This window comes from Alosa alosa, chromosome 4, assembly GCF_017589495.1.
Source record: "Alosa alosa isolate M-15738 ecotype Scorff River chromosome 4, AALO_Geno_1.1, whole genome shotgun sequence".
Lineage (NCBI taxonomy): Eukaryota > Metazoa > Chordata > Actinopteri > Clupeiformes > Clupeidae > Alosa > Alosa alosa.
The window spans coordinates 29,635,318-29,661,099 of record NC_063192.1 but is presented as its reverse complement, the minus strand read 5'-3'; the positions used below and the strand labels follow the sequence as shown (position 1 = coordinate 29,661,099).

At 43.5% G+C, this 25,782-nt stretch overlaps 1 protein-coding gene and 2 long non-coding RNA genes across 5 annotated transcripts; 1 reads left to right on the top strand and 2 right to left on the bottom strand.

Annotated features, from left to right (window-relative positions):
- Positions 1-1,430: 1,430 nt before the first annotated feature.
- Positions 1,431-2,477, bottom strand: LOC125293813. Its single transcript, XR_007193435.1, has 3 exons — positions 2,409-2,477; positions 1,652-1,782; positions 1,431-1,471 (listed from the first exon to the last, which is right to left on the bottom strand). It is a non-coding gene; the product is annotated as an uncharacterized LOC125293813 (long non-coding RNA).
- Positions 2,475-5,760, bottom strand: LOC125293812. Of its 2 annotated transcripts, none has more exons than XR_007193433.1 (3): positions 5,721-5,760; positions 2,751-2,845; positions 2,475-2,553 (listed from the first exon to the last, which is right to left on the bottom strand). It is a non-coding gene; the product is annotated as an uncharacterized LOC125293812 (long non-coding RNA). The 2 variants fall into 2 exon arrangements; XR_007193434.1 differs by lacking the exon at positions 5,721-5,760 and adding an exon at positions 5,142-5,281.
- A 1,226-nt stretch (positions 5,761-6,986) lies between these two features.
- fam3a (FAM3 metabolism regulating signaling molecule A) lies at positions 6,987-22,556 on the top strand. Of its 2 annotated transcripts, none has more exons than XM_048241943.1 (10): positions 6,987-7,290; positions 8,209-8,251; positions 8,330-8,434; positions 8,568-8,591; positions 8,764-8,887; positions 10,427-10,485; positions 10,629-10,679; positions 20,059-20,143; positions 21,014-21,140; positions 21,426-22,556. In XM_048241943.1, exons 2-10 carry the CDS (start codon positions 8,239-8,241, stop codon positions 21,522-21,524), a joined length of 687 nt encoding a protein of 228 aa, XP_048097900.1. In that variant the 5' UTR covers positions 6,987-7,290; positions 8,209-8,238; the 3' UTR covers positions 21,525-22,556. The 2 variants fall into 2 exon arrangements, with proteins under 2 accessions (XP_048097900.1, XP_048097899.1); XM_048241942.1 differs by having other exon boundaries at positions 6,988-7,290; positions 8,330-8,437.
- The last annotated feature ends 3,226 nt before the right edge of the window (positions 22,557-25,782 follow it).

Sequence of the window (25,782 nt, the reverse complement as noted above, 5' to 3'; positions counted from 1 at the left end):
TGTTGTGCTGCTGGTGCAATGTCTTTCTCCAAAGAAAGCCAAGTAAAGGTTACTAAAACAAAGGCCAAAACAGGAAAAAAAGAGACATCAACATGAGGGGAAACAACTGCTAATAAACTTCTTTTCAAAGAAAGGTGAGCACAAACGTCAAAACATGAAATCCCATGGTGTTTGCTTGAATATCTCTGCAATCATTGGTGCTAAAACGAACGGAGACAACCCATTGGAATAGCGGAAAATACACTTTCATAGGTTACGCTAATCTGATGCATCTCGTGATCCAGCTCCATCTCCATCACTTTCAGAAAGACTGCATGGCGTCAGCTTGATTCATGTTGTGTTGTAGGCTACATGCTGATCATTATCACTAGGCTAGTGGTTTAGGGCGCGATTTTTTTTCTCTCCCTTTCTGTTTTCGTTAGTCTTAACTTTTTTTTTTACTCAAGTAACGGATGGGATTTTTGATGTAGCGAAGTACAATACTTCACTCAAAATGTAATCAAGTAAAATTTAAAATACCGATTTTATAAACTACTTAAAAAATACAAAATACACACAAAAACTACTCAATACAGTAACGTGAGTAAATGTATTTCGTTACTTTCTACCTCTGATTCTGAGACAGGTGATTTTAAGCGCCAATTTGAAGCACCTCTACTAGACAAAGCATATATTTTGAGCAAGCATAGGGTAGGCTAGGTAGCCTAGAAATCTAGGCGAGCCCCTAAGCGCGGCAAATTACATTTGCTGCCAGGGCTAGTCTAGCAACTCTCCGTTGGCTTGTGAGCTCCAGAAATCGAAACTTAATCAGGCCAATGAAATCGTGTATAGAGTTGTTACACTGTAAAAAATGACACAGTAGGAATGCATGAAAAAAATGAGGCAACTTATTACACGTGAAAATATTAGGGAAAAATATAACCCTATTATTTTTAAGAATATAGATTTTAACAAATCATGGAAATTTACTTAAATTATTCATGTATACAAAACAAATTGTGTAAAATATCTCAATGCAATTAAGCATATTCAAAATAAATCAAGGAAATTTCCCTGATTTTTTTTCTGGTTAATATCATGATAAAATCACGTGTAATATAGTTGCCTCACTTATTTTGAGCAGTTATGCATGTTTTAAATAAGTCTATTACTATACATTTTAAAAGGATGTGGTGTATATACACAACAATTAGAGAGTCAGTATTTCATTTAACAGCATTTATTCAGTGTAAATTAAACCTGGCGTTGAGAAAAAAAAATAACAATAGCTTGGGCATTTAAAAAAAAACATTTAAAAATATTCAGGCTGACTGACAGAGATATAACAAACATATCATCTTCATCAACATCTACACAAAATCCTCCAACTCTCCTTAAAATGCAAGCCAAACTGAGTAATCCTGGGACAAAGGGCCTTGGTCAGACAGGTAACCAAGGACCCAATGCTGACTATGAATGAGATCCAGAGTTCCTTTAAGAAGATGAGAGAAGTGTAAAGAAGGACAAACATCAGTTCAAAATTGTTTTTACACAACAATTCTACTACCAAATTTAGGTTTTTTCTTGTCACGCTGCAGGCAAGTTGTGTGAGAGGCTATATGTGCACAATAATGCTTCTACTTTGTTTTTCACATTACAAAACAAAACATACCCATGCATTTCAACAATGTGGCTGACCAGGATATGATGCCGTCTTGTGCAGTGTGTCAAGGTGCTCAATCTCTTATACTCCTCCATTGTTTCCTCTCCTCCTGAACTCTTCTCCAGAACCTCCTGGACCATCTATGGGTAAAGAGAAACAATAACGGTGATACACTTGTAAAGAGAAAACTTACCTGCACCCTCTAAAAACACAGGAAATGTATTAAAGTGTAACTCAAGAGCACAAACAACCTAGGGTATATTTATGGTAGTGTGGTAGCAAAATTGTGTTAATTGGTGGAGTTTTGAGCAAGACTGCAACACAGACAGCAGCATAGGCTACAGTGAAAGTTAAAGGGGGCAGCAAGCATGTTGAAAAAACAAACACTATTTTTAAACCACTGGCAGTGCTCAAAATATGATTACACTTGGTAGTGTGGTGAGGGGTCTCTACAGACAAACTAAAGTGTTATAAACTTTTGAAAGTGTACAGGAGATTATAACAAGACCTGTATCTGAAGGAAGAAAATTGCCTAAATTCGTGTTCGTTAGCGCCAAATGGCGGAGCGTTCGATCTTGCAGCACTGGATCTGCAAGCAGATCTGGCTGAATCTAAAAACATGCCTTACGTTCAGCCAGATCTGTGTAGTGCTGCAAGATTGAGCGTGCCCGTTGATTTGATTTGACACTACGGAACGAAGCCAGGCTTCGCATTTGGAGGACAGACAAGGATTTTTCCTAGTGAGATTTTAATTTTAAATGCTCACCCATTTGGCCTTTTCTGCTGCATCCCCTATGGCAGAGGTGTTCTCTCCTGCACCAGGAGATTGATGCCCTTGTTTGAAGAGGACCTCTCCATATCACTTCAGAAAAGTGAAGAATTTAGAGTAGAAGAACCTGCTGGCACAAATTCTGCAAAAAACACAAAATTGGAATCTTAAAGGGTTGCTTTAAGAATTTAAGAAATTCAGTTTCCAATTTTAGTTAATTTAATTCAACTAAAGGGTAACAAAATCTTGTTTACCTTACCCACTGGCCAAGTGATCTGATATCAGATACATGCAAACATGGATTTTAAATTTATTAGCTAAGCTCACATAAAACCTTACCTTCTTCAATGAAACTTTCATAAGAAAAACCAGGCTGCAGTTTGAGGTACTTTTTTAGTCCACGGTACTGGACCTTGATGAGCATTTTGCCAACCCTGTTAAAACAAACAAAATCCATAATTATATCAAAGTCAAAGTCAGCTTTATTGTCAATTTCTTCACATGTTCCAGACATACAAAGAGATCGAAATTACGTTTCTCACTATCCCACGGTGAAGACAAGACATATTTTACCAATTTTAAGTCCACAGACAAACATAACATTCAAGTAAACAAAAAAGTAAGTAAATAAGTAAATAAGAGGGCATATAATAATAAAAAAAATAAGAGCAGCAAAATTTTGTTGAAATTGTGCATAGACAGTCAATAAAAACTAGTGCAAAGTCAGGCCAATAAGAGGCTTGGGTAGTTCTGTTTGACCTGAGTAATGAAGAAAGTGGCATAGTGGTGCAAGTTATGTAAGAGAAGCAGAAGTGTTGTGTTTTCAGGACAACAACACCAAGTTGTAAAGTGTACAAGTGTGCAAGTGTTCAAGTGTGCAAGTGGAGTAGTGCAGGCGGCCATTGTGGGTCCAATGTCCAGGATGTTATGTAGCTGAGGGTGGAGGGGGAGGAGGAGGGAGAGTTCAGCATCCTTACAGCTTGGTGTATGAAGCTGTTGGTGAGTCTGGTAGTCTTGGGGGCGCAGGCTTCTGTACCTCTTCCCAGAGGGCAGTAGATCAAACAGATTGTGGCGGGGGTGACTTGCATCACTCACAATTTTGGTAAGCCTTATGGGTGAGGTGGGTGGTGTAAATGTCCTTCAGGGGGGAGTGAAGCACCAATGATCCTTCCAGCTGTGTTCACTATGCTGCAGGGCTTTCCTGTTGTATTCAGTGCAGCTTCAGCCCCACACAGCGATACAGCTGGAAGGATGCTCTCAATGGTGCCTCGGTAGAATGTGGTCATGATGGCTGGTGGAGCACTTGCTGCGCCTGAGTTTCCTTAGGAAGTACAGGCGGCGCTGAGCTCTCTTAGCCAGTGATGCAGTGTTGGTGGTCCAGGAGAGGTCTTGGCTGATGTGCACCCCCAGGAATTTGGTGCTGCTCGCTCTCTCCACCACAGCACCGGCGATGGTCAGTGGCAGGTGTTGGGTGTGACCTCTCCGGAAGTCAACAACAATCTCTTTGGTCTTGCTGGCGTTCAGCAGGAGGTTGTTGTCCCTGCACCACGTGGTCAGATGGTCGACCTCCAACCTGTATTGAGTCTCGTAAGCCCTTGGTGATGAGACCCACCAGAGATTGTGTCGTCCAGCAAATTTCACTATGTGATTGTTGCTGTAGGTTGCAGTGCAGTCATGCGTTAGCAGGGTGAAGAGCAGCGGACTGAGCACGCAGGCCTTGGGGGCCCCTGTGCTCAGTGTGATGCTGCTTGAGGTATTGTTGCCAACACGCACTACTTGGGGCCTCTGACAGAGAAGTCCAGTAGCCAGTTGCAGAGGTAGGTACTGAGTCCCAGTTTGTCGAGTTTGCAGATGAGTTGTTGTGGTATTATGGTGTTGAATGCAGAACTGAAGTCTATAAACAGCAATCTCACATATGAGTCTCTTTTTCCAGGTGGGTGAGGGCTGGGTGGAGGGCAGAGCAGATTGCATCCTCTGTGGACCGTTTGGCTCGGTATGCAAACTGGAAGGGGTCCAGGGTGGGTGGGAGAATGGATTTGATGTGTGACATGACAAGCCGCTCAAAGCACTTCATGATGATGGGTGTCAGTGCCACAGGGCGGTAGTCATTGAAGCAGGATGGAGCAGTTTTCTTCGCACAGGGTATGATGGTGGCAGCTTTGAAACATGATGGGGCGATGGCTTGCTTCAGGGAAGTGTTAAAGATGTCTGTGAAGACATCCTTAAGCTCCCCCGCCCAGTCCTTCAGCGCCACGACCTGGGATGTTGTCTGGACCTGTTGCCTTACAGGTGTTGATAGCAGCAAGTGTCCTCTTCACGCTGTCGGCAGAGAGGCACAGGGGCTGCTCATGTAGAGGGGGATGGGTCTTCTGTGGGCAGGTGCTGTTTTGTGCTTCAAAGCGAGCAAAGAAGCGGTTCAGGTTGTTGAGCAGAGGGATGTTGCTCTCACAGCTCTGTATATATAATATATAAACACAAGAACCACAATTGACTATCAGCAGTATATCAACTAACTTAACTAGCAAAGGACTTCCAAAATTCATCCTGACATCATTTACCATGTAGGCTACCAAATGTTTTAACCGCAGACAAACAGAAGTGTTTGTGTTCAAATATGTTAACATAATCGCTAAATAACCCAAATAAAACCAACAGACACTTAACTAATATCAATACTATTACTGAGAATGGACAATGCACCTAACCTTAACCAACAACACTAACAGTTACCTTACACCACGTGTATGCTACAAATGCCTAAAAGAATGCCCTGGTGGTCTCAGCTAACGTTATTAGTCAGTCAACAGATCCCTTAGTGCCAGACAAGCATTTGACACCACACTAGATCGCTTAGAACAGTGGAGTCCTGGCTAACTAATGTTAATCAGCTACGTTAGCATGTTAGCTATTCCCTCAGTGGCTATTAAAATTCCAACCAACCATTTTCAAATTGAATTTACAAAAGATTAAGACATCGTCGACTCCAATAATATATTAATGTCAGTTTAGAGTGTCCCAAGTATTACAAATGATTATAAACTTGGCCATTTGAAATTGATAAGGTTATAATATAACTTACCGGAAGTTAAGGTTAGCTTGCTGGTTAGTTTACCAACCATCTGAGTAGCAGCTAGCTTCTACAGCTAACGTTAGCGACCTTGCTACTGTTAAGCTAACTTCACCAATATTTCCTAGTAGGTCAAAACCGTTGGTATGAAAATATATACCTGTGATGTGACATTACTTAATTGTATATTTATAGTAGGTTTCATGCTAGCTTTCACAAGTAGCAGGAACAAAATACTTTACCTTTTACTATTCCATGCTGAACTTCAATGGCGTCTGTCTTGAGGCATTCTTTTCAAAATCTCAACTGAAGGGCGTTTTCAGATGTTCAAAATATTTGAGGAAAAGGCTGCACATTTATCAGCGAGAAATTGTGCAATTTCCTAATTCTTTTAGGGAACATTTTCTCTGAATATATTTCATAAAATGTAGTTGATTTATTTGGGGAAAACATAATAGTTATTTTTTAAAGGCGACTGCTTCAAGAAATTAAGTCATACTTGATTTTTTTGTGTGTAATTTCCTTGGCACCAGGATTCATTTTTTACAGTGTAGGTGGGCTTAACATAATGATTGATGGCAGAGTTGCAACGGTTTGGCTTGAATTCCCTGCTACTTGAAAACAAATAAGATGGATGTTGCTGCTGGCAAACAGTGTGACACGAGTTAAGCTTTTATTAAGTAGGCAAACGTTTGAACTAGCTAATAGCTCCGCTGGTGGGAAACGCATGGGACTCATAGCGCTGCCGCTGTCCTATTATGCGTGCAGAGGGGAATTTGAAAGACAACTGATTATCCCTCGGACTGAGCACTGCGAACGGTGAGTGTCCAGACCCTACATTTTAATGTGAACTGAGAACACAGAATATTTTACGATTTAAGAAGGCAATATGATCGATCCACCACAATCTAGTTAAGCTTACATGCATTCACTGCCCAACAACGTGATATTCCTGGGTTTCCAGGATTTCGGTTCAACATAAAAAAAACTAAAAAAATTAAATTAAACTTGCTGATTAATGGGTTCAAGGAACCAGCTGTGGAATATCCATCCTTGTCTCAGCTCAAATTTCACGTTAAGATCTTAAAAATAGCCAAGGATAGCCTACTCAGTTTTTCTCCCCAATTAGGCTACTCTTATCTTGCCTTATTTTTCCTCATTTCGAATGTTGCCTTTTAGGCTACTTATTTTATTTCACATTAAACATTACGCCTAGGCCTACAATCTTCTATTTCTTGAATTTCCCCTTGGGGATCAATAAAGTATCTATCTATCTATCTATCTATCTACAACTAGGCTCCATCCATCCATCCTAATATTATACATACATACATATACATAGCCTAAACACGCACGTTAAACATTATGATGCTCCGGACCTTTGCTTGAGGAAATTTTCTGTAACTGGACCTCGCTGAAGGTTAATTGAATACCCCTGGTCTAGCCAGAGCCCGTCTAGACATTCTCTGGTATAGCCCAACTCCAAGGAAGGGGCGTGATGTGACGTCACTGACAACGTTGCTAAACGAAACCGGAAAAACTAGGAAGTCCGGAAAAAAAAAACTGGAACCATTTCACTTCATTATGATTCTAGTTGAGTTATTTTAACCCTCCCTACTGACATCACACGCGTATTGACGTTCGTCTGAGAGAAATCAGAGAAGTTTGTTCAAAGAGGAAAATGTGAGAGGCGAGTGATCAAGTGACAGTGGCGACAGAGCAACAGTTCTCCAGCTGTGCAAAGCACTAGCCAGCTCCATTGAATCCGCGCGTGCTTGTGTTCTGGAGAACAGTGGTGGGAGACATCTTTAGGTAACTAATTAATTCTTCTTTACGGATGTAAATTTGTATGATATAAATTTGTATGAAAAGTCCAACATACCTGGGTGAACTAACAAAAACAACCCTGCGAAGTGTTTCTTTGCTTTTTGTTGTCTACTAATTACGTTGACTTGCTAGCTACTAGCTAACATTATTAAAGTGTGCACAAGTCATGTTCATGGGTGTTGTCGTTTCATCTCCATGGTATCCTCTTGCCAGCTAGCTAGCTAACTTTGCTTAGCGTGGCTAAGATATTGGTTTCAGTGTTTGTTCTCTAATGGACAGGTGTTTGAACAAACCTGGTTTTAGTTACATTTGTCGCCCCTACATCCGAGTGGAATTTGCGATGTTTGTTATGTGGGATAGTAGAAGAGTTTTTATATAGTAACTTCTAAGAGTTATGTTAAGTGTTGTGCCGAAAGGTAACATCACCCTAACAAGCCAGAGTTAAACCAGACTTTATGGTAACTTAACGTTAACCTTATTAGACATTCTCTGACTAAACCTAAGTACTACATATCTAACCCGTAAGCAGATAGCTGACAAACTGCTGCTAAGAAGCTAAGTATCTGAACTTGTTCTTAATTATGCATTAGGCCTACATCTTGATCATCATGTACAGGACCTTGCATTGTACTGTACTATAGCAGCAACATTTCCCGTTCTGTGTTTAACTGTTAGTTTACGACTACCTTGTTTTTCTGGTTATTTACCTAATTAGTAATTTTCAATGTACCAGGGTGTAGATATCCCAAAACGTTAACGTAATCGTCAAGTGCGTGTTGGTATGGTGTGTGTGTGTTGGTGGGGGGGGGGATTATTTGAACAGTGTGTCATGAAGGGGTGTGCACATTAGATTATTTAATGTGGGAAAATCTGTCTGATTTTCTTTTTTTTGTCTGGATTTAGGGTGCACAGTGAGTCTGCAGTTTTTCCACAATGAGACTGGCAGGTAGGTTACTTCCTAAGCATGGTGCTTTGGTTATTAGTGACTCCTTGAACAGCCTTTTTACATGTCATTGTCTTTCAGGGCCTTTACGTGTTGTGGTGGTTGTTTTTCTCGTGGGCATCACATGGCTCCTAACAAGTTCAGTGTTGGGGAGAGATGGTGGCTCTATTTTGCGTCATTTTTTCAGTGGTAATGTTTTTCCTGTTTCTGCTTATTTTTTTATACGGCCATCTTGTTTTATGTTTATCAATGTATTGCATTTATATATTTATAACATGTGTTTATTAATTATTCATATGTATTTATGTATTATTCATAGGTGGTGGGGAAGAGCCCACTCCAGGTATGTTGATAGCGTTCCTATGGCATGACTGGTAGATCAACTAATTAAGTAATCTGTAATGTCAAGGACAAATACTGATGTGTCAAATGTCTACAAAGTTAATATATTTAATTTTGTATGCTGTGAAGGAAGTGATAGAATGGTGTTATTTCCTTCCTCTTTTGCCTTGCAGAGCCAAAACCACGCAAGTACAAGTGTGGCTTGTCTGCACCTTGCCCTGAGAAGCATATGGCTTTCCGTGTTGTCTCTGGGGCTGCTAATGTCATTGGTCCAAAAATCTGCTTGGAGGATAAAATGTAAGTTAATCTCTGTTTTGCTCTTTCCCCTTTTAATTTTTCTGCTGATCTTTCGGTTCCTTTAATTATTTGCCTTTTTCCGCTCTGCTAACATAACCATCATTAAGCTGCACCTCTGAAGGAGAAGCTCTATGTATGTGTGGTTCTTTTCCATTTGTTTCCGTTTAGGCTACATTCCCCTCTCCTTGTTTCAGCTCACATACCTGCAAACTAGTCACTTGTTGGCGAAATTCGCGGTTTTGGATCAAAATATGTCATTCACCTGAATTGTGTAGATCCAAAGAGTTTTTTTTCGGGGGTGGGGTGGTTGGGTCAATTTCCCATAGTCTGAAGTGAGACTATCATTAATTTCATGCTAGAGTCATAAAGAGAGAAAGGGCTTTTCTCAAAGTCAAGGATTCGTGCTTGGTAGAACGAGTCCTGCCGAGTCGAATCCTTCAAAGACGGGGTAAGGCTTCTTCTTAGCATACGGAAAAGACTAGCCAGTGTTTAGGAAGCTGCAGGTGCATTATTAAAAATCATGTGCGCACAGGATTGTGGGTGTTCCAAGCACGCAGAGGTTACACGCTTTTCAGTTAGCAGTATATTTTCCATGTGTTGCTGATGGTTAGACATGACGTTCTCAGGGAGTGCAGACCTTTCCAAGGCCAATTGTAGCTATTTGTAAAAAAAAATCTGAAAGTGGACCTATAGCAAAATATTTTAAGCTGCTCAGTGATCGGTGTTTAATTAGTTTGTTTTCTTTGTAGCATATATATCATAATTCTTGATTATTAGCAAGACCTAGGCTTTAGTTGGATATGTAATCATTCCAGCCTCACTAGTCATGAAAGGAGCAGAAAGACATTGACATAACATAAGGAATTGATGTATTTCGCCACAAAACAAATATGAAATAATAATGATGTGAAAAGAGTAATAATAGACCAGATAGAATAGAGATCAGAAAATGGACATCCACAGCCCCTTTCCATCAATACCAATGATTTTCATAGATCAGAATTAGGCTTTAAAACAGATTGTTAACATTTATGTTCTTTGGTCTGTTTTTGGCTGCATACATGAAGGCCAACGTGAGCCATTTTCAGGTTTTGAGGTAGGGCTCAAGACATTTTTTCAAGGTTGGCAGGTCTGAAAATGTCTTCTCCATCATCAAGTTATTCAGTTAGGCTAAACATAGCCTTAACTCCAAACAGCTGGTAGGCCTACTGTTGTCAAATGTCAAATGAAGCCATACTTAAATTCTGCACGTTTATTATAACATAATATAATATAATAATTTCTTCTCAGAGTACAGCAGTATGCTTCATTTACATGTTAAAATCTAAAAAAAATCTTCTGGGTTGGAGGGAAGCCTCCAAACCCCACTACAAATGCGTCACCTTTTTCAGCCCTTCTGAGTTTGCAGGTATGAGCTCAGTTTAGCACCCACTAGTGGTTAGTGCTTGTCAGCCTTGGCTCTGTCCTCTCCCTAGCAAGGAATGATGGGCGATTGGTCTCACTACCTCACTCACTGGTGGCACTCTCCCTTTGTTTTAGCCTCATGAGCAGTGTCAGGAACAATGTTGGACGAGGACTGAATATCGCTTTAGTAAATGGTAATTATTCCAGAGCATTATTCACAGATGCCAATGCCACTGGCCACACATGTTATTTCCAACTATGTGATATAGTGAATGAAGCTTGTTTTGTCCAGATTTCTCCAGTTAAACCAGGGCAAATGTGTTGTGTTGTTTTTCAGGAGTAACAGGAGAGCTCCTAGAAGTCAAATCTTTCGATATGTGGGCTGGGGGTAAGATTATTGATTTTCATTGTAGTCAGAATTGGAAAAACCCCTCACCATGGTGTCTTTTGAATGCAGAAAGAAAGCAATGCACAACAAAGTCCAATATGTTTTTTGTCTTGAACATATACAGTATACAACAATATTGTGTACACCTCTATGCAGTATTGCTCAAATTGTTAAAAAATATTTCTAAGCTGACACACAGAGTATATCCACTTGTAAAGCCAAATACTTTTGGTTGTACTATTACAAGTACAAGTGAACATGGCTATGATCACTGACACACAAATTAAGAAAGCTTGTGATCACTGAAACAAAATTGACTAGACTTGTGATTCCCAGTTAGCCTAATCGCATTAACATGGTTATAAATTGATTCATGCCAAATTGACTAAAAAAAAATTGCATTTTTATGCAAATTTGCTTTTATTTGCATTAGAAGTTTTCAAAGGACCCAAGGATTTGCATAAATGTTAATGAGACAATATTCTTTGGTCAGATGAATCAAGGATACATTTGCATGGCTCAGGTGACTTAGCATGTTTTGCCAGGCCAGAACTACCACAGTGAACGCATAGTCCTAACAGTGAAGCACAGGAGTGAGAGTGTGACGACATGGGTCCAAAGGGTATGGGGGAAGTGACATTAGTAGACGGTATGGAATGCCTTTGGAATGTGGATATACAGTACTAAATACCGGTTAACAAGGTGACTCCCAGTCTGCAGACAACTGGTTGAGATTTCAGCATTACAACAACCCAAAGCACACTGCCTAAATCATCCATGAAGAAAAAAGTTAAAACTAAAGTCATGGCCAAGTATGTTACCTGACTGTCATCAAAAATAAAGGTGGACATGCATATTTCCTGTGTGGATGGTCAAACTTCTATTACTGTTGGATTGAAATCCAGCTACTCTGTAGTGATCCATCAATCAGATCATCACAGGGGTGTAGTGATAAAAAAAAAGGTCTCAGATCTCAGATCAGTCTCAGAATGGTTAAATGGTATGTGCACAGATATGGTTACATGTTTGTAAGAATGTATGTTAGTATGTTGCTAGCAACATTGTCAGAGATGTATGGTTGACAGGTGTGCACACAGACAGGCACACACGTAATGTCATACATGGTCATCACCACTGGTCTGGTCTGGAACCTAAAAGACAAAAGCAAACAAGTTTAACAGTTATGTCAAAACAATACAAGGAATGTCTGCAATTGTCCTAACAGTAGCCTATTCATGGCTTTCATAAGGTCCCTTTCCACAGGAGTATAATCAAGCACCAAATGCATTCATAATCTAGGTGCTTGATTGTATACACCTGTGGAAAGGGACCTGATGAAATCCATCAATAGACGAACTATGATAGTGTTTACTTAGGCTACGTAAGAATCAGGAGCATAGAATGAAAACGTAGCCATGGCCTATTTGATACACAAACAAGCGGTAAACAACGTTACAAATTTGGTAAAAATAAAAACAGGAGCATATTTGTTAGCTTTAACTAAAATGTGAACGGTGGAAGCTATAACGTTATGACCATCAACAATGATTCACGTTATTCATGCCCTTCATGACACCCATGATGGGTTTCATCAGGTTCCTTCACACAGTATTGTAACAAACTGCAAAGTTGTCTTTGAATGGTCTTTATTGGTTACGCATCAAAACACACGAACGTCATCACACAGGCAACACAAGGGAGGTCAATTAAACAAGCACGATACACAAACAGGGTAGTCACATACAATACACGGGGTAAACACATGAGGTACAACATAAAGAAAGACTATACCAGCTAACACATACATGACAAGGTAAACGCAATCACTCATACTAAAACCAACATCAACATTACACACACACACATACACTGCACAGCATTAGGCCATCCTTAAAAATATTTTTGTTTGCAGTAACAGCCAAAAAAAAATAAAAATGGGTCGGTAGGTAGGTCAAATATTTTTTTTTCAAGATTCAAAAAAAAAAAAAGTTCAATTTTGGTCATGTTGATTACCTAGGAATGAATTTACACAAATGTGCATATCGATTGACGTAACTGACTGGGTCTTCAACCCGTGCCTTCAGGCACCATTGCAAACCTCATTCTGATGCAGGTTATATAGACCAGCCTTTCTCAAACTTCTTTGACCTGAGGCCCGGTCATGGCAGACTTTGGGTCATAGGGCTCATCTACATGTACCCAGAAAGAAGGCTACAATAGCTCTTGGCCACGTTATATTGAAATTTGACTATACAATAGGCCTACTCAATGCTATACAGTGTATTATACAGTCTCTGCTCTGTTTCTAAGGAAGTTCAAAAACAACGCCGTTCTATTAAGTTTCGTTAAATAAATAAATAGCCTTCCAACAGGTTGAAGCAGAGCTTTGATACCAACGTTATCGATTAGTTTCAGTTTTTTCTCGCGAGAAGCGCATTGAATGAATGATCATACCACCACTTAATTGTAGGGCTCCATGTTTAATGACATCGATAGCAGAAACGCTTTGTTGTTTTCTTTTTTTCACGATTCGCGGTTTCTTGATCAACTGCGCAGCAAATTATCAGATGAAGCACCGGGCCTAATTTCACTCCACGACTCAGCAGTCTCCATGTTGAGGACCCATATTTGGAGAAATGCTGAATAGACCACAACCAATTTCAATACTCCGACACGGTCACCGCTTAGACTAGGGGAGAAGGGATGAGAAAAGATCTGGCCACAGTTCTTCCAGAACTTCGTAACAGCGTTATCAGTTTGTGTGAATGAAACGGTGACATGCGAAACCAATGGTGTAGAGATGACGCCACAGGTTTTTTTTAAGTGAGCCACGCGTTTGCATGTAGGCAATTTATATTCACAATACTTGGGCCTACTAAAATAACTATTATTTTATTGCATTTGTATTGGTTGTTTAGAGTAAAAAAACAATCGGTCGGTATTAACGCAAGTTTACAACCGCAAGTCGGTCGGACTAAAAGGGGAAAAAAAAAATATTTGGGTCGGTTCTAAATTGACAGGGTCGGTCGGGTTACGGCAAACGAAAATATTTTTAAGGATGGCCTTATGGGAGTTCAGTCATGAACCAGCTAGGCTCAGTTCACTACACAGCCCCCCGAGACTTAGACTATGTCCCTTTGACTCAAGTCTTACCCTACGTTAGTTAGTCTGGCTGGAGCCTGGCTGACGCTGGCGTTGGGGGCGCTGTCTGTGGCCGGTGACTTCGGGACGGCTGCACAGTGACCGGTATTAGAGCCACAGCTCCATTGTCGCCAAGGTCCACAGAAGCAGTGTCCAAGTCTCCACGACCCTCAGCTGAGGCCAGGGGTCGATACGGGCCAGTCGATCCACGGTGGAGAGCCACAACTCTCCGGCGCTTAATCAGTCTCTCACCACGATAGACCACGCCAGACAGCTTCTCTAAGACATCGCGACGGCCCGACCCACTGGCTAGTGAGTTTCGGGAAATGCCTTTTTTTTCTCTCGGGCAGTACACCCAAACTTTATCGCCGGGTTTGAACTCCTGGGCGCGACAGCTGTGATCGTAAGCTCGCTTTTGGTATTCCAGCTTCACTCATAGCCTGCCTGGCCAACTTCGTGTACTCCTTTCAGTCTCTCGGCGTAGCTGCTTGTAGTAGTCCAGCCCTGGCTTACCTCCAATCTCCGCTTCCGAGATAATCGAACACCAAGTCCACCGGGCGCGCGTAGCTCGCCCAACATCAGAGCTGCCGTGTGCATTTCATTGACTCTTGCACCGGCTGCGATATGCCCAGAGCACCAGGGGCAAGTGTAAGTCCCAATCCTTTTGTCGGCGGTCGGCCAATATGGCCAGCTGCACTGCTAACGTCCGATTAAACCGTTCCACTAGCCCATCGCTTTGTGGATGCAGAGGTGTCGTTCTCGTTGTCCGGATGCCCATGCGCTGGCAAACCTCAGCAAACACCTCCGCCTCAAAATTCCGCCCTTGGTCGCTGTGGAGCTCTTCCGGTGCCCCGAACCGGCAGAACATCTCAGTAACCAGTCTGTCCGCTGTCGTCTGGGCGCTCTGATCTGGCACTGCATACGCCTCCGGCCACTTAGTGAAATAGTCCATGGCTACGAGCACGTAGCGATTTCCCCGCTCTGACTGGCAGTGGGCCCATGATATCGACGGCTACCCGCTCCATGGGAGCCCCGACTGCGTATTGCTGCAGATGCGCTGGCGTCAGCGTGGGGCCCCTTCGGCTGTGCAGGCGTCACAGCAGTGAACATGCAATTCAACGTCCAGCCTGCATCCCGGCCAATAGAAGTGGCTTCTCAGCCGACGAAGAGTTTTTGCAATGCCGAAATGAGCCGCCCCCACTGCCCCATGTACCTGTTCCAGTACACAGGCTCGTAATCCAGTAGGAACCAGCAACTGGAAAATGTCAGATTGTCTATCGGGGGCTCGCCAGTGTCTATACAACAGTCCTTGACGTGCTACTATTCCCGGCCACTGTGAATAAATCGCTTTGGTCTCTGGATCAAGTGCTGATACGTCAGTCCATGGCAGTCGCTGACCGGCCCTTGATCCATGACCACACTTTCGGCCGGCGTGGCGTCCTCCGATTGCGCCTTCCGGATCTCCTCCCTTGACATCACGTCCACCGGCGACTGCGCGTCCATAGCCCCAGCTGCCGCTCTGCAGTGCTGTGTTGTGGCGTTTGGCTGCTGTGCGCTGTCTCCGGTCTCTCGATCACTGTAGCTGGTAGCGGAAGGCGGCGAGACGACCTCGGGGTGCTGCTGGCGAGCGTTGACTCTCTCGCTGGCGTGAAGCTGGCGAGCGGTGGCTCTCTTGATGGCGCGGCGCTGGCGAGCGTCGAGTCTCTCGCTGGCGTGCTGCTGCTGGCGAGCGTTGGCCCCCTCACTGGCGTGCTGTTGGCAAGCGTTGACAACAGCGACTCTCTCTCTCTGCCAGCGGTGATGCAGCCTGTAGCTGATGAGCGGGCTCCGGTTGAGCCGCGGCCAGGCTCCTCTCCTCCCTCCGGTGGCAGTGCTGGCACTGGTCTGCTGCACATGGACGCCTGGACAGGGCGTCCGCGTTGCCGTGAAGGCGACCCGCCCGGTGTCGAATCTCCATGTCGTAGTCCTGGAGCGCCTCCAGCCAGCGAGCCAGCTGGCCCTCTGGTTCTTTGAAGTTCAGTAGCCAGGTGAGCGATGCATGGTCCGTTCTCAGCAGGAACCGTTTGCCGTAGAGGTAGGTTTGAAAATGGCGCACTGCCACCACCACAGCCAACAGTTGCGGGTCACGCAGTAGTTCTTCTCCGCTCGGTCCAGTGAGCGGCTGAAGTATGCGACCACCTGCTCGCCCTGCTCGCCTGCTTGAGAAGGGCGGCGCCCGGCCACGCCGCTGGTGTCTGTGTCCAGGATGAGCGGCAGTTGAGGGTCAGGGAAAGCGAGCACTGGGGCCTCACATGGCGCCTCTCGCGCAGCCGCCTGAATGCCGCGTCACTCTGCGTCCACTTTCGAAGAGCTGGCCTTTGTCGTCAAACAATGCAGCGGGCTGGCGACTGTAGCAAAGTCCCGGATGAAAGCGCGGTAATATGGCCGCCAGGCCCAGGAAGCTCCGCGAGCTCAGCACCATCAGCGGAACAGGCCAACGTCTCACCGTCTCCACCTTAGCTGGGTCGGTGGCCACTCCGGCGCCCCGACATGGCCCAGGAATCAGTTTGCCTCGGAACAGGTGGCACTTTTTCAGGTGCAGTTTGAGCCCAGCACCCGTATATGGCGTCGAACACTTTTTCCAGGCGTCCTATGGCACGGTGAAGTCTGTTGCATGACACAGGATGTCGTCCAGGTAAACCACGCAGCATGTTAGGTGGAATGCCCTCCAGGACACGGCTCCATCAGCGCTCAAAGTTCGCTGGCCCGTTGTATAAGCCGAGCGGAAGTACCGGAACTGCCACAGCCCTTGCCGATGGTAAACGCTGTCTCGGCCGAAGCTTCGGGGCTAGCTCAATCTGCCAGTAGCCACTCGTAAGTCCAGCGAGCTAAACCAGCAGGGACCCGGCAATGCTGTCCAAGCGCATCGTCAATGCGGGGGCGGGTAGGAGTCTTTCGGGTTACCTGGTTGAGGCCTGTAGTCAACACAGAACCGCCACGAGCCGTCCTTCTTCCGGATGAGTACAGCCGGCGCAGCCAGGGACTACTGCTTGGCTCTATCACTCCCTGCCACGGCCATTTCCTTGATCTTTTCTTCAGCTGCTTGTCGTTTGGCTTAGCGGTGTTTATGAGGCTGAAGTCGGATGGGCGAGCATTTCCGATTGTCGATATCGTGTTGGACCAGGCTGGTTCTGGTGCAGAAGTCCTCATCTCTTGCAGCGAAGATGTCGGTTATGCGCTGCTAGTAGTCTCGCACCTGGCTGCCCTGTGCTTCACTCAGCCCCTCACAGCCACGAGGAGTGCAGAGTTCATTTACGGCTTGCCTTGTCTCTAAAGAGGGCCGCTCTCCTCTGAGCGAGGAGAGTGGTGTTTGCTCAACCCGCTCTCTTGGCTCCTCCCTGGTGAGCGTGAGCTGAGCAGTGGCGCCCTCAGCGAGCGGACCTGGAAGAGACCTGTTGTTTTCGCGGGCTTGAGTTTGGGTGGGCTTGTGTGGGGGGGCGGAGACTCAGCAATGGGACCTGGATGAGACCTGTTGTTTTGCGGGCTTGAGTTTCGCTTGGGCTTGTGTGGGAGGGGCGGAGTCTGGTATGACGAGTACTCTTTGCGAGTTCGCTTCCTGCGGACTTGTGTGGAGCGAGTTGGAGAGTTCTTCGTCGCGCCAGCTCTCCGCACTTCATGCTCTGTTTTCCCCGCCGTGTGCAACACTACGCTGCTCGTCCCCAAGTGTAGTGTGAACCGGGAAATGTCCACCACAGCCCCCATTTCTCTATGCGTCCAGGGCCGAGAATGCAATCATCCTGAATGCTAGCCAACCAAAGCCGGCGGCTCGCCGTCTCACCGTTGATGCACATGCACACCACTTTTTGTCCATACAGTTCCGCTCGCTCTCCGGTAACTGTTGTGATGCGCGTTTTTGTCTTTTCCCAGCCTCTGGGTCTGGCTACCAGCGTGCCGGGTAAGAGACCGAGCGCATCGCCCAGATGGTGGAGCCAGTATCGATCAAAATAACCGAGTCCCCCATCTGGCGTGCAGTCCACATACAGTCCTCTGCTTTGGCCGAAGCTGCCCAGCCTCCCGCCGTGCCACCTTCTTCTAGTAACTGGGGCGGCGTGAGGGGTGCCGGGCTGGAGCAGTACCACATGATTGTCCCGGCTTGCCACACGGTGGCATCGTCGCCGCTGGCCGGTCTCTTCCACTCGCGTGGGCGGCGTTGTGGTGGCTGTGCCGTTGTCTGCCGCGTCACCTCCAGTTCCTCCCCGTCTTCCTCCATCGATGTCCAAGCGGTTTTCATCGCTCCCGTGTGGAGCGGGTTCAAGAATGGCGGGATGCTGCCATCAGCCCGTTCGTTCCCTCCTGTGGCCGGGCGGCGGGTCTCACGATCACGGTCACGCTGCAGGCTGGCTCCGCCTGCTGGGCCCAGCAGGTGGCCATGGGCGAGCGCGCTGTCGAAGAGCTGTCTTGGCAGGAAACTCATCATCGCCAGGGCATCAGTTGCAGCTTTCTCCTCCCGTCCAGTAGGGGTCGTCATCCCACTTCTGACACCAATGTAACAAACTGCAAAGTTGTCTTTGAATGGTCTTTATTGGTTACGCACCAAAACACACGAACGTCATCACAGGCAGCACAAGGGAGGTCAGTTAAACAAGCACGATACACAAACAGGGTAGTCACGTACAATACACGGGGTACATGAGGTACAACATAAAGAAAGACTATACCAGCTAACACATACATGACAAGGTAAACGCAATCACTCATACTAAAACCAACATCAACGTTACACACACACACATACACTGCACAGCATTATGGGAGTTCGGTCATGAACCAGCTAGGCTCAGTTCACTACAGTATAATCAAGCACCAGTCTGCATTCATAATCTATTCTAGGTGCTTGATTCTATACACCCGTGTTTAGTGACCTGATGTCGAATAAAATCAGAGCCATAGTATCTGTTGGCCTACTTACTTCTCTGGTTTACGTTAACGTTCTAGTTAAAACGCTGCTGGTTAGTAGGCCTAATGAACAAATGTAACGTTAACGTTAGTGCATTAGGCCTACGTTTGATTGTCGTTATCTATCGAAACCTACATTTAACCGGTCACTGTAACGTTGACGACATATTAACGTTGATTAACAGTGGGTTTCCTTACATAATCAACGTAGCAAGGTGCTAACGTCCACTAGCCTATTTTACTAATGTTAAAACGTTAACGTTACCTAACGTTATAACGTTAGTGTAGTTTATGTTTCATACATTCATACATGTATAACGCGAACGTTGCATAATGTTTGACGACATAAATGACTCAAATACCAAAAACCGGAACACTTACCTTATCTGTAATTAGAGAAATGTGCCTCTGAATGAGAGTTTCACGAGCAAATAAAGTGACCACGGCACAGCAGCCAAAGACGTTCAGCAGATTCACAGCTCCAGGTAGCTCTGCTACTGTTGATTGCTTTCAGGTGGAGGTCACGTCATAATGCTAAAAGTTGCCGCCACGGCGTTCAATGTTAACTCTATGAGAATTTCTTGCTCTTTTATCATAAATATCTAAAAAAGTATAAAGTTCCCAAATGTGAAAAAACATAGAACAAATCTCCGTTACAAGACCTTTGTAGGAGTGGTTGAATGACGTCGAACGGTTCAGTGGTTTGAGAGCCTTTGAACGTCAAATTTGGTCGGAAGAAGAATAATAATATTAAGAAGAACAGCGATAATAGTCCATTGCATTTACATGCAATGCAATAAGAAGAAGACTTCGGATGACAGAACATGCACTGTAATTAGGCTACGAAACAAACAAGTAGCCTACAAAAACAAAAAAATTAGTCACAGTAAATATGAACCAGCTGTATGTTGGATTAAACACAAAAAGGCACATTTGGACAAATATCGGCAAGACCTCTAAAAAGGATGTAAGCTTAATTTAGAATTGTTTAAGAATGGTATTTAAAGGTGGATAAATGATTTTAAGAATTTAGAAGTGGATAAACGCAATTTAGAGGTGCGTAAATGCTATTTCCGCAATTCAGGAGGTGCGTACAGTATACAGTGTTTACATGCGTTTAGCCTCTAATACATTCCCGGATCATCAGCAGTGTGTGTCCTTTTAACTGTTTTGGTCAAGCCATTAGGCAAGTATGCAAGAATTCTAGAGATTTATTTAAGCTCTGTATCCTATCACACTTGAAATGTATTGAATTATTGAGTATCTATAAGCTGGTAGGTAACTTTCTGCCTTCCCCTCTCAGATGTCTCAGAATTGTTGAAGTTTCTCAGGCCACTTCACGAAGGAACACTTGTGTTTGTGGCCTCCTTTGATGATCCATCAACAAAGTAAGTGCCAGATTTAAATGTCAGCCTAATCCATGTTTTGTCCAAATCAAACCAAAATATAACTTGGACTAGGGTTAGGCCATAACATATTGAAGTACTTCTTAACCTCATACACCTATAAATGGAGATATACAATGGATATATGCCCAGAAGTATTTGGACACCTGACCATCAAATCTAAGTGAGTTTATTGTTCATTTCTGTCCAAAGCTGTGGGCATTGATATGGCCTTGCCCCCCTTCTCACCCCCTATGATAGCCTCAACTCTTCTAGGAAGGCATCCCACAAGATTTGTGTGTCTGGGAATTTGTGCCCATGCAGCCGAAATAGCATCTGAACTGTCATGCAACTGATGTTGGGATGTGAGCCTGGCTTGCAGTCGGCATTCTAATACATCCCAAAGTTGCCCTGACTTCAGTGGTGTTGACTCAAATCATGTCTTTGTGGAAATGGCTTTTCAGTAGGCGTGTTCAATACTTTTTCCCTGTGCCATTCCACTTTTTTACTCATAACTCTACTTAGGGACATTAATGTTTGGATTTTTTAATATGTCTGGATTACCTAAGTTAATACTAATGTCTGTAGAAAATTTTATGCGAATAGCCTCTCTGGAAGTATACTTACTGAAAAAAATGTTGACGTGTTCAATACTTATTTTCTCCACTGTACATATACATATACAGACTTTTGACAACTAAAAGCCAGTATAAGTGAAAAAATTGCAGTATGCTTGCACATCCTGATATTCACATGCTAACAAGTCCAAGTAGATGAATAGGAACGGTTATTGTTTTTAGCTGTGTTTTGTCTGTCTTCATTCCCTTATGTCATTGGATGCTTGCTTATTTCATTGATGTTTTTGTGAATCAGGTTAAATGATGAGGCACGCCATCTCTTTGAGGAGCTGGGCAGTGTGGCAGCGAAGGAGTTGGCTTTCAGAGACAGCTGGGTATTTGTAGGGGCCAAAGGCATAGAAAATAAAAGTCCTTTTGAGCAGGTGAGCCAAAACCTATCTGACCTGAAGTGCTTATTCGAATGATTAACTCAAGAAATGTGTTCTTTACTGCCCCATGTGTGATGTTCATTTATATTTAACAGCTTAACTCTTCGAGTGCAAGTATTGACCTCTTGCCATTTTTTCCCATTACCACCCATTTAAAAGTGTATCCATGCAGAGCTGAGCTGAGCTAGACTCAACATGGACACTGTGAGCAGGACCAAACCATGTGAAATAAACAGGCATTTCCTTTGTCTCTTTTCATTTATGTCTTCTGTGTTTCAGCGCATGAAAAACAGCAAAAGCAGTAATAAATACGAGGGCTGGCCTGAGTCCTTGGAGATGGACGGCTGCATTCCTGTGCGCGCCCCTCTGGAGAACTAAGCCCCGGACACTGCCAAGAGCAGAGTGGGACATGCTGGACCACAAGGACACTGCTGCGTACGCTGTGCTGCAAAGTAAGCCAGACTTCAGGAATAAGATCAGGTGCACGGAGTGCACCACGTTTCACGATTCAAAGCTGCCGTGGCCTCTAGCTACTTTTAGGCTGATGAAAAATAGCTTAATTTGAACATGAGGCTTAAGAGTAAGGTGTTGGTCTCTTTTTTGATGACGCACTTAGAGAATTATTACAGATGTCAGAGATGCTAGTATAATATTGCTTCTGGAACTACCGTTGTCAGACCAAAAGGGGATTTCTCTCTTTTGAACCAGCTGGAGAGGGTGTCATAGTAATGGGGTTGATGGCACGAGAAGGAAATGGATTTTAAAATACCTATGATCATGCAATAATATGAGTAATTGTTATTTTTTTCTATGCTATTGATCTCAAAGGTAGTTCTTTGTGATGACTGCCTAAAGAGAGAAGTAAAAGTAATATATTACCAAACAACCTTTACAAATCCTCAATGGATTATGTACTAAATGAATATTGCAATCAGTTGCTCCAATTACATCAAGATTGGATGAAGTATCTGATTCCATTTTCCTTATTGCTGAATAATGTGTGTTAGGCCTTTGTTTATTTATGTGTAATGTGTCTGCTTCCTAATGTGTCAGTGGTGTCTGCAACTATTGCTACATATTTGGCTCCAGGCAAGTCTGGACACTGGTACTGTCACTCCAGTTTTGTTTTGAGAGACCTGTTTGTTTTCATTCCCAATACTTTTGAATTTGTTTGCCATATCATTAAGATAAAGTGTGATATTTTGTGTCATGTTTAGTCTTTTGTTGAAATATGTCATTGACTTTTGTATTTTGTGGAGCTTAGTTTATCAGGCAAGATCGAATACAATAGACTAATGCTGATTATATTTAACATATTTGATTTAACATGTCAGCATTCCAGATGAATGTGTGATTCTGTGTCTGTGTATATTTTTACACTGCTTTGACAATAAAAGCTGGTAATATTGAGCAGTTTAGCATGCCTGGCTGTCAACCGCATGTGTAAATTGTAAAATGTGCAAAAATGATATAGTGGTAATTTTTGATGAAATGTTTAAATGAACTATTAGCTGTAGGCCTATGTTAAGATCTGATCAGTGCTACAATCTGTAGGGGCTCAGAAGAGCGGTCTGTACGTTCAACTGTAACTGGGTTAAACAAAAATAACTTGAAGTATCAAGAAGAGTGTAGAAGCCACCTGCCAGTGAGGGGGTTGGTGTGAACAAGCACCATGGACAGCGGGCGGTAGCATTTCATATCCGCTAGGCGGCGACAAGTAATTATGTAAATAATACAAAACATACTAGGCTGTAGTAGCTGTTAAGTGTTGCTGTTATGTAGACCTTTCAGTTCGCATTTCATATTTTTCCAATAAGTAAGTTTAATATTGGCGTATGAAGCGGATCAAAATGAAATAGACATAGGACCTAGTAGGCCTAAGATCAGGCCACAAAATGTTGGTGAATAGACATTTTGCACCGTATGCTTGGGAGTCCCAATTGGGAAATCGGCAACAATAATGTTCAAAACGAATAGTGTAGTTTGTTCGAAGTGTTTTCTAGATGTGAAGACCAGCCAAGCCTTTCAATTGAGATAGGTCGCCTAATTCTCAAATGGAATAATAATAATAATTTGAAGGGGAAAAAAACACCAACATCAATCCCAGAGTCAACGTGAATGCATCCTGCCTAGCAAATAAAAATAGGCTCGGGTGCGCGACTTGCTGGGGTCGAGAGCGGCGGTAGCGCGCACTAGACTGAGCACGCAAACGACGATCTATTGCAGAGAGAAACGAAGAGGACAGCAAGTGCACCCAGCAAAATCATTGCTTCCTCGTATACAGACGGTCACTGTTTTTGTAAATTATGTACAAATATTGCCTAGTAAATTATTGCGTTTGCGGAATATTACATTGAATTGTCTTCATGGGGGAATGCGATTAAAACATAATTTTATCAGACGCATGGGGCATATGACTTTATCAAATCAGACTGTGATTCGACGTTGACTAGGGATTTGCGGGCTAGGATTTAACGACCCGGCCAAATCAAGAGAGCTGCCCATCGAACGGTAAAGGATTTGACAACGTAGCCTGCCAGTAATACAATCCAAACCTCGCAACGATACGGTTCTCGCGGCGGACAACATCGGGATACATTCATCGGCGGACAACAAGGATGTATATCTTTAACATGTATGACACACAGTCCTAACAATACTTTACTGTTTGTATTTAGTCTGAGTTACGACGACATAATGTATTCGTGTATGTAGGCTACCCTCTATGTTGTGGTCAACCGGCTCGTGCTGTTGGTCTCGGTCTCCACATAGCGCAAGCTGCTGTAGTAGTGTCAATGACGGCTTCTTTCATCGTTATCCCGCTTATCATAACATTGGCGTCGATTGGCTCTTTTAAGTGTGTGTTTTATGTGTAGGCCTTTTGTATGTAAGCACAATTCATTTGTGTATTTATAGAAGAAGGGAAGCTGATTACATTGTGATGCTATTTTCGCTGTAGATGATTGTCTGGCTTCGATAGGGAGCTAGCCATTTAGCTAGTCAGGGACCAATCTAAAACAGAACTGCATCTAGAGGCAGCGCATGGATGTTTGTTTCTATTTGCCATATTGGTAGGCCTACAACAAAACACGAATAACGATTTCTGACTGAATCCACTCTGACAGATTTTGTCAATCGTGGAAAACACCCCTAGATTTACAGCAAACTTAGGCTACTTCCACATGAAAAACTGCTAGCATATGCTGCAGTGCCTTGTAGGGTTATCTGTCAGCGGACAGCGTTTACGTAGAAATATTAGGCTACGTATTGAAAATAATGTACATGAATAAATGCTGTAGATATACATGTTTTTCATTTTGGTTGGAAAAATATTATGTGTCACGTGCAGGTGTAGAGTAGGATATTTCTGAATAGTTTATTTTGTAAACAGAACATTGAATGGCTTTGTTGGACGTGCGCGTTACCAATTCGGGGCTCTTCACGCCGCGACTGATGCCGCTTGCAAGTGGCTATATGACTGCTCTTTGGAATATCACTTTAGTCTGTTCATTCATTTCTTTATCAACCACAAGGAGCAGTCACAGATCACAGCTTTTTAAATAAAATGGTAAGTAATTAGGCCTGGAGTAGCCTAAAGATGAATGCCTATTCGAGACGTGCGGAATCAGTCCCTGGTGGTTCATCTGGTGGGGCCTTGTCTTACACTTACTCATCATTTTGGTTAGTCAGTAAAAAATGGGAACTTGCACAAGTAGCCTTCGTCTAATCTATCATCTACCCAGTTCTCCCTTAAAAGTGATGTAGATCATACCAAAGATGTATCTCCTATCAGTCCATAGGCCTACTGTTTTGTAACTCTTTTCAAAAAGATTTTAGTTCTCTTTTGAAGAAAAAGCCATTTTTATGTCAAGACAGTACTGCGTTTATCTATACAATAGTCACACCATGGTTTTGTGCTGATGACCACATTAATCATGGTGTTTTAACATGAAACATGTTTCACTTTAAATGCAGCCATAGGCTTACTTATGCTGATCTACCAGGATTCAAAGGTGAGCTACTCAGTCTGTCATTCTGGGGGATAAAACACTAAAAGCCCATTCATACCGATATGCTGGAGAGGCAGTAAGCCACTTTAGAAATTTGTAATCCAGATTCATCATCACAGTTAGGCTTTGGGCATTTAAGCGCCTCACCTGGATTACATGGAGCAGTTATGGGGGGAACCATTGGTTGATCCGGAAGACAACACAAGCTACCCAACACACACACACACACACACACATTTTCTTGTGGTTTGGAATAGGTTCAGTGAACAGTCCAGTGTCCCACCTTCTGTGGCCGTAGTGACACTCGCTTTCACATGCTTTACCTAGATGGGACAAAAGTGTTTTTTGTATTGTGGTCTCGGTCCTTCCTAGTCGGTCAGGGGCATGCACCCCCATGCCTGTGTCCACTTAGCGTCATACTATTCTATGCTATTTGACCGTATCCAAACTTTGGATATTTATATTGAACATGCACAAATACAGGCATTGTGTCAGATATGATGAGATTACCTGGGGATTAATATGGCTTTGTTGTTGTACTTTTCTCTGGCTGCGCTGTTGTTGCATTCTCTCATCCCGTGTTAGAAGGATTGCACAACTTGTGTCTAGTCAGCCAGGTGAGATTA

Excerpts from the sequence above, each read along its gene's own strand:
- fam3a (XM_048241942.1), top strand. Across the intron at positions 8,888-10,426 it reads ATCTGCTTGGAGGATAAAAT|CCTCATGAGCAGTGTCAGGA; the intron begins GTAAGTTAATCT and ends CCTTTGTTTTAG. Across the intron at positions 21,141-21,425 it reads ATAAAAGTCCTTTTGAGCAG|CGCATGAAAAACAGCAAAAG; the intron begins GTGAGCCAAAAC and ends TCTGTGTTTCAG.